At 40.5% G+C, this 8,409-nt stretch overlaps 1 protein-coding gene across 1 annotated transcript in view; it reads right to left on the reverse strand.

Moving 5' to 3' along the window:
- Positions 1-239: 239 nt before the first annotated feature.
- Positions 240-8,409, reverse strand: part of LUZP4 (leucine zipper protein 4) — a 62,836-nt gene continuing 54,666 nt past the window's right edge. Inside the window, exons 7-9 of the mRNA XM_077775168.1 lie at positions 5,606-5,658; positions 1,778-1,898; positions 240-629 (exon numbers count right to left, since the gene is read on the reverse strand). Of these exons, the coding sequence (XP_077631294.1) occupies positions 531-629; positions 1,778-1,898; positions 5,606-5,658 (273 nt within the window). The 3' untranslated portion in view covers positions 240-530. The remainder of the gene's footprint in view (positions 630-1,777; positions 1,899-5,605; positions 5,659-8,409) is intronic.

An 8,409-nucleotide genomic window follows, 5' to 3' on the forward strand; every position in this document is an offset into this window, starting at 1 on the left:
GAGTAGAATTCAATCTTACTAACTTTTGAAGCAGAGAATATTTCATTCTCAAAGATACTCATCAAGAATCTTGCTCTACTGTTGAAATATTTTCTCTAGGATTCACATGTGGGTTCTTGAGCTCAACGAAGANAATAAAATAAAAAAATAAAAAATAAAATAAAAAATAAAATAAAGCAAAATAAAGCAAAATAAAGTAAAATAAAATAAAATAAAATAAAATAAAAACAATTCTCTGCTAATGTGTGTCATTCTGAAAACCTAGCTGTCTTCCTAACATCTCTCATGCCAAATCACCTTTCCCACTTCTTACTCATTTCTCCCTTCTTTTATGCAAACAAAGTAACCTTTTTTTTCTCTTATGCAAACAAAGGAAAAATTGTTTTCTCTTATGTAAACACTTTTGACAGGTTATGCACATCAAAGCACACGTAAGAAAAAATACATTGACAAGAGTAGCACAAAGTTAAACACTGAAAGTATACCCTTGAGCATTAACTCATTACAATATCCCTGTTAACAGCAAACCTTTAAGAGGGAAGGACTTTTTGGTCCTCAGAATTGACAACTGATTTTGGTACTTTCTTCTCTGTCAGCTTAGAGAATCTTTCATTGAGTGAAAGCTTCGTCTGCAAAGGAAAGAAAAGCTATGGTTTCAGTGGTTGAGTAGTATTTAAAAATACTCATGAAACTTGGTTATTAAAGTAGACAGGGGGGGTAGTTGGAGAAGACTGCGAGTTTGAAGAAACTACACAGCACTCTTCTCGATGGCCCTAAAAACATGAGACTTTGCCAGATCTGTGGTATACCACCGAGGCCACCTCTTGGGTTCTTACGGGCTAAATAGTGTCATCAAAGGGGTTTAATTGAAGAGGTAACGAAGAAAGCATACTATTAGCCAGAGAGTAAGTGGGTAAGCTTCCATAGTGGGATGAGGGTCAGGCTTGCTTCTACGCAGTGGAGACTAAATGCCTCGACTGTGCCCAGCAACTTGGTAATCTGCGTTGTGAAGACATCCCTCGGGTTAAGTGACTCCAATTAGTATTATTTGTCTATAACCAGCTGGAATACATCAAAGATCTCCCAAGACTTCCAGTTTCTTCCTTATATAGACTGTCACTGAGCCGACATTTCTTTCTCCATTTTCAAGAAATGGCCTTTTAACACCATCCCAAAACCTAAACCAGAAGCCAGACTGATACTGCTCTGAGGCACAGGCAGTCTACCCATTACTATATATTGCCCATTTTCCAATTCCGAGTCATATGCTTTTATGCAGAACCGAATTAATTAGAATATGAGTAGAACAGGGCGCTCTGGTTAATTTCTCCTGTTGCTAACTAAAAGTGGGCAGATAATTCTTCTGATTGCAATCTCTGCTGTGAAAATCTTGAAAAAAAAATACATTAGCCTTTTTGTTTTTGCTGTAGTATACAGTCTGGTAAATACAGTGTCTCCTTAGAAAATGAGAACCATGTTGAGCCTTAAGGCCACTACAGATGTGAACTCACAGTAGACTGAGCTAAATCCATGGCTGACTTGAAGTTCATTTTGAAAATGAGTAATTGAGGTCAGTTTATTTTCTTGACCTTTGTGTCCTCAGCAAAAGTGAAATACAGGGAAGAAACTTCTTGTGTATTAAAGGGTTCCAGATAGGCTTTGGTTAGCCACTTTTTTTTCCTATAATTAAAAGATAACCCTTGTATATCCTTAAACTACACATGGATTCTTTAACATCTCATGGGCAAAGCTTATGGTGCAATTGTATTACATTTACCTGATGACCGGTTGCTTGAAAGTTGAATTTCACTTCTATTTCTTTGGACTGCTGTGGAGAATTCTTGGTTGAAGTATTTTTATTTCTTAGCAGTAAAGCTTTAGCAGCACGTCTCATGTTTCTGTCAATTAAGTATAATATTTACTAAAAACATATCTGACAGGCATTAATTAGATGAGCAACTTTGGGCCATTCAATTTAACCTCTCTAGGTCTCATTTCCACCAGCTACATAATGAAGAAGTTTTACTCAAGAAGCTTCAAAGTTCCTTTCAGCATTAAGATTGCAAGTATTGAATCCAGGAATGTTTGCATAGCGTCTAAGAAAATCACTTGCATGCATTAATCTAGCCTTTTTTATATTGTTAATTCAAAACCATGAAGTGAGTTTTTCTACCCTTAAATGCCAAAGCAGCTTTGCTATTATTTCAGTATGGTCATACCTAGAAGCATTTTGGAACAAAAGTAGCCACAGCCTCTACATATAAAGAAAATGGATTAGTAGGCACCTTGGGCTGGGGTGGGGAGGGAGGTAAGGGAGTTAATGGGGAGTGACTACTCATGGGTACAAGGAGTTTCTTTAGGGTCTAATGAAAATGTTCTAACATTAGATTATCGTGATGGTGACACACTCTGTTAATATACTACAAGCCATTGCATTGTATACTTTAAGTGGATGGGCTTTATGGCACGAAAATTATACTTCAGTAAAGTTATTTAAAAAGTAGCTGGAGGCACCTAGGTGACTCAGTCAGTTAAGCGTCCAACTCCTGCTTTCAGCTCAGATCATGATCTTACAGTTCGGTTCTTGAGTTCCAGTCCTGCATTGGGTTCTCCACTGACAGCATGGAGCCTGTTTGGGATTCTCTCTCTCCCCCACCCCACCCTTCCCTTGCCCCTCCCCTGCTTGTGCTCTCTCTCTCTCTCTCTTTCTCTCAAATAAACTTAAAAAAAGGTTTTTTTAAGTAGGTGAAACATGTGGATACACAGAAATTGATAGAAGCAGCAGCCTGGCAATCCTAAAATTTTTATTCTGCCACACTGCAGGTGTGGCCTCTACCTAGGGCCTCCTGAATGGCTGATGGTAGATCTGGTTCTTATCGTAACGGTTCTTCATGAAAATAAACAGCACAGATTTTTTTGTAATGGGTGGCTATAGAGTTCAAGGGAAGATGTTTGCCACCTGTAGTGTCTTTTGTCCGTTTGGGTTGCTATAAGAAAATCACTGGATGGCTCATAAGCAACAAAAATTTCTTTCTCGTGGTTCTGGAGGCTGCTAAGTCCAAGATCAAGGTGCCAGCACGATCAGATTCTAATGAATGCTCTCTTCTGGATCACAGACTGCCAACTTCCGGCTATGTCCTCACATGGAGGAAGGGCCCAGGGAGCTCTGTGGGGTCTCTTTTATGAAAACACTAATCCCACTGGCTCCAACCTTGTGATCTAATCACCCCCCAAAGGTCCTGCTCCTGACGCCATCACACTGGGCATCAGGGTTTCAACATATGAATATCGGGGGGAGGGGACACAGACATTGAGACCATATGTAGTCACCCTCTGTAAGAGGCAGAGAATAATGAAAGCCTAACTGCTATGGGGTTATCTTGATATTGTCAGTTGAGTTGTTGTAGTCAGTGGTTTTAAACAAGTCAGGTCTTTTTTTCACTGTAGCTTTTTTTTTCTGGTTATAAATACTGCTCCTGCTGGGACCCAATTGACCAAGACCAGGGTTTGACTTGGAAAAAAGAGAGACTGCTCTGAGGAATTAAATAGATATTGGTTTCCTAATTAACTTTTAGACACATGTTCTCTTTCCTTTAACAGGATGCCACAGAATATGTACGTTTTATTTATTTACTGAACACAATATATTACATTGTTAATTATTTTTAAGTTGATTCAGTTTAGAGAGAGAGAAAGAGAGAGAGAGACAGACCATGAGTAGGGGAGGCACAGAGAGAGAAGGAAACACAGAATCCGAAGCAGGCTCCAGGCTCTGAGCTGTCAGCACAGAGCCTGACACGGGGTTCGAACTCACGAACGGTGAGACCATGACCTGAGCCGAAGCCGGACGCACAACCGACTGAGCCACTCAGGTGCCCTTACATTGTTAACTTTAAAAGAAGATAATTATAACATTCTAGATGTGGCAGGCAGAATTCCAAAAAGAGTTCCCCAAAGAATTACATCAGAACTGTGACTATGATGAGATAGCACATCCATGAATATACTACCTTATCTGGCAAAAGAGACCTTATACATGTAATTCAAGTTACAGGTCCACGAACNGGGGCTCGAACCCACGAACCATGAGATCATGACCTGAGCCGAAGCCAGACGCCTAACTGACTGAGCCACCCAGGCGTCCAGAGCATGAGACTCTTGATCTCCCGGTTGTGAGTTCAAGCCCCACGTTGGGTGTAGAGATCACTTTAAAACAAAAATCTTAAAATGAATGGAAGGAAGGAAGGAAGGAAGGAAGGAAGGAAGGAAAGAAAGAAAGAAAGAAAGAAGGAAAGAAGGAAAGAAAGAAAGAAGGAAAGAAGGAAAGAAAGAAGGAAAGAAAGAAAGAAGGAAAGAAAGAAAGAAAGAAAGAAAGAAAGAAAGAAAGAAAGAAAGAAAGAAAGAAAAAGAAAGAGAGGGAGGGAGGGAGGGAGGGAGGGAAAGAAATAGGGAGAAGGACATGACATGCTGTTGCTGGTTTGAAGATGGAGGGGCCGCATGAACAGGAATTCAGGCTCCCTCTAGAAACAGAGTGACCCCTGACTGATAACCAGCAAGGAAATGGAAAACCTCACTCCTACAGCCTCAAGGAACAACTAGAAAGAGGTTGGAAGCAGATTCTTCCCCAGAGCCTCCAGACAGGAGTCCATCCCACGGCCAGCCTGATTTCAGCCCCACAAGGCCCTAGGTAGAAAACCAGCCCGGCATGCCTGGGTGCCTGAGCTACAGAACTCTGAGATAATACAGGAGTGTGGTTTTCAGCGGTTTGTGGTGATTTGGTTATGCAGCAACAGAAAACTAATAAGCTAGGCTTTTAAACAAGTTAACCTCGTCCACTTGTACTTGTGGAGGGACAATATACAAGAGTAGAAAGCCCACAGCTTCGTAGCCACACAAACCAATGCTGAATACATTATTCAAAATCTGAGTTATGTTATTAGTCGTATTGCTTCAAGGAAGTTAATATACTCTCTGGAGCTTATTTTATGCATCTGTAACATGGAAATGTTCATACCAACCTCACGGGATTGCTTAGTGCAGGGCCGAGCACATAATAGGCACTCGGTAAATGCTATCTATTCCCATGAATCTGCTCCTATGTCCACAGCTCTTTGAGCCCTTCCGTGGATGCCTGTGGTGAGGCCCATTTTAAAGGGAGTGTAACAAGACTCCTTCTTTCATGGCTGTGGTTCTGAAGGGTTACACAAATGCACCTGACAATTTCACCCGGCAAAGTCCTCCATGCTTGAGGACTTTGGAACATTGAAATTTACTTAGTATGTCTGGTATATATTATAAGGAGTAGAGGGTTTTAATCTTAAGATTAAATAATGAAAATTCTTCATGGTACCAAATTCTTCAGGATGACAATTCCTACCCACTTTAAGGAGACAGAAAACCCGGAAATCTCAAGCATAACCACTAAATCAAGCCTGGCCGTTTTAATCGTGAATTTTCTGGTTCAATATTAGGATTATTAACATAAATTGGTATGGATTCTTCAGGATCATTCTAGAAGCCTCCCCCTGTAAGTTACCTTTGTTTTTGTTTCACTTTTCTCCTAAGAAGAATGAAATCTATTGTACTGATGTCTATCTGCAATTACCTTTTACGTCTTCGATCATTTTCGCGGAATCTGTGGCCATTTTCTAGTGACATCTAAATGGGAAAAGTGGAAACAAATTATGCAAAAGCCGTCCTTACTCAGCACAAGATGCTTATTTTCTTTATTTTAAATTGACTAACATTTTCAGTGACAATATTCTCTTTGCTTGATCCTCCATCTAACATTCAATTTCAGATTTTTCTCCCCTATTCACAATTGCAAGAATGTCAAAGCCAGTGGGTCCTTCGAGATGAAGCAGTCCAACCCCCTCACATAACAAATTAGGAAATGGGGACTCGGAAAAGTCAAATACCACAGTACTTCCTGGATCTAGAGGAAAGATAATAACTGTAGATAAAATCCACAAAGTGTGTCCTTATAACTTTTACGTAATAAACTTGTGATACTGATTGTATTTAAGATAGGGGGTGCCTGGCTGGCTCAGTCAAAAGACTGTGCAACTCTTGACCTTCGGGTTGTGAGTTCAAGCTCCATGTTGGGAGTAGAGATTACTTAAACTTTTTTTTTTAAAAAGATAGCTAAAACCAGACAAAGACCCCACTAAAAAGGAAAATTACAGGTCAGTATCCCTGATGAGGCTGAATGCAAAAATTCTCAACAATATACTAGCACATTGAATTCAACAGTACATTAAAAGAACTATTCACCATGATCAAGTGGGATTTATTCCTGGGCTTCAGGGCTGGTTCAATATTTGCAAATCAATCAACATGATACACCACATTGATAAAAGGAAAGATAAGAGCCATATGATCCTTTTGTGGAAAAAAAGCATTTGACAAAATAAGGCATCCTTTCTTGATAATAGCCCTCAAGAAAGTTGGGATAGAAGGAACATAACATCACAAACGTCATATATGAAAGGCCCACAGCTAATATCATCCCCAATGGGGAAAAACAGAACTTTCCCCATAAGATCAGGAATACGACAGGGATGTCCACTCTCACCACTGTTATTCAACATAGTGTTGGAAGTCTTAGCCTCAGCAATCAGACAACAAAAAGACATCCAAATTGGCAAGGAAGAAGTCGAACTTTCACTTTTCACAGATGACATGATACTCTAATGTGGAAAACCAGAAAGATTCCACCGAAAAACTGCTAGAACTGATATGTGAATTCAGCAGTCACAGGATTTAAAATCAACGTACAGAGATCAGCTACATTCCTATACACCAATAATGAAGCAGCAGAAAGAGAAATCAAGGAATCAATTCCATTTACAATTGCACCCAAAACCATAAGATACCTAGGAGTAAACCTAACCAAAGAGGTAAAAGATCTGTATGCTGAAAACTATAGAAAGCCTATGAAAAGAAACTGAAGGAGACACAAAGAAATGGAAAGACATTCCATGCTCACGAACTGGAAGAACAAATATTGTTAAAATGTCGATACTACCCAAAGCAATCTATACATTCAATGCAGTCCCAATCAAAATACCAACAGCAGTCTTCCCAGAGCTAGAACAAATGATCCCAAAATTTGTATGGAACTAGAAGAGCCCCCGAATAGCCAAAGCAACCCTGAAAAAGAAAACCAAAGCTGGAGATGTTACAGTTACAGACTTTACAAAGCTGTAACCATCAAGACAGTATGGTACTGGCAACAAAAACAGACACATAGATTGGTGGAGTAGAACAGAGATCCCAGAAATGGACTCACAAACATACGGCCAACTAATCTTCCACAAAGCAGGAAAGAGTATCCAATGGAAAAAAACAGTCTCTTCAGCAAATGGTGCTGGGAAAACTGGATAGTGACATGCAGAAGAATGAACCAGGACCATTTTCTTACACCATACACAAAAATAAACTCAAAATGGATGAAACGCCTAAATCCTACAGGAGAAAAGAGGCAGCAACTTCTTTGACCTCGGCCACAGCAACTTCTTTTTTTTTTTAATTTTTAAAATGTTTTATTTATTTCTGAGAGAGAGAGAAAGCGTGAGCAAGGGATGGTCAGAGAGAGAGGGAGACACAGAATCTGAAGCAGGCTCCAGGTTCGGAGCTGTCAGCACAGAGCCTGACGCAGGGCTCGAACCCACGAACCGTGAGATCATGACTTGAGCCGAAGTCGGACGCTTAACCGTCTGAGCCACCCAGGTGCCCCAGCAACTTCTTACTTGACATGTCTCTGGAGGCAAGGGAAATAAAAGCAAAAATGAGCTATTGGGACGTCATCAAGATAAAAACTTTTGTACAGCGAAGGAAACGGTCAATGAAACTAAAAGGCAACGGACGGAATGGGAGAAGATATTTGCAAGTGACATATCAGATAAAGGGTTAGTATCCAAAATCTATAAGGAAGTTATCACACTCAACACCCAAAAAACAAATAATCCAGTGAAGAAGTGTGAGCAAAAGACACAAACAGACACTTTTCCAAAGAAGACATCCAGATGGCTAACAGATGCAGGCAGGAAAAGACACTCAACATCACTCACTATCAGGGAAATACAAATCAAAACCACAATGAGATACCACCTCACACCTGTCAGAATGGCTAAAACTAATGACTCAGGCAAAAACAGATGTGGTGAGGATGAGAAGGAAGAGGATCTCTTTTGCGCTGCTGCTGGGAATGCAAACTGGTGCAGCCACTCTGGAAAACAGTATGGAGGTTCCTCAAAAAATTAAAAATAGGGGGCGCCTCGGTGGCTCAGTCGGTTAAGCGTCTGACTTCGGCTCAGGTCATGATCTCATGGTTCGTGGGTTCAAGCCCTGCGTCGCGCTCTGTGCTGACAGCTCAGAGCCTGGAGCTTGCTTCGGATTCTGTGTCTC

The sequence above is a fragment of the Crocuta crocuta genome, unplaced genomic scaffold, assembly GCF_008692635.1.
Source record: "Crocuta crocuta isolate KB4526 unplaced genomic scaffold, BGI_CrCroc_1.0 scaffold531, whole genome shotgun sequence".
NCBI classification, from domain to species: domain Eukaryota; kingdom Metazoa; phylum Chordata; class Mammalia; order Carnivora; family Hyaenidae; genus Crocuta; species Crocuta crocuta.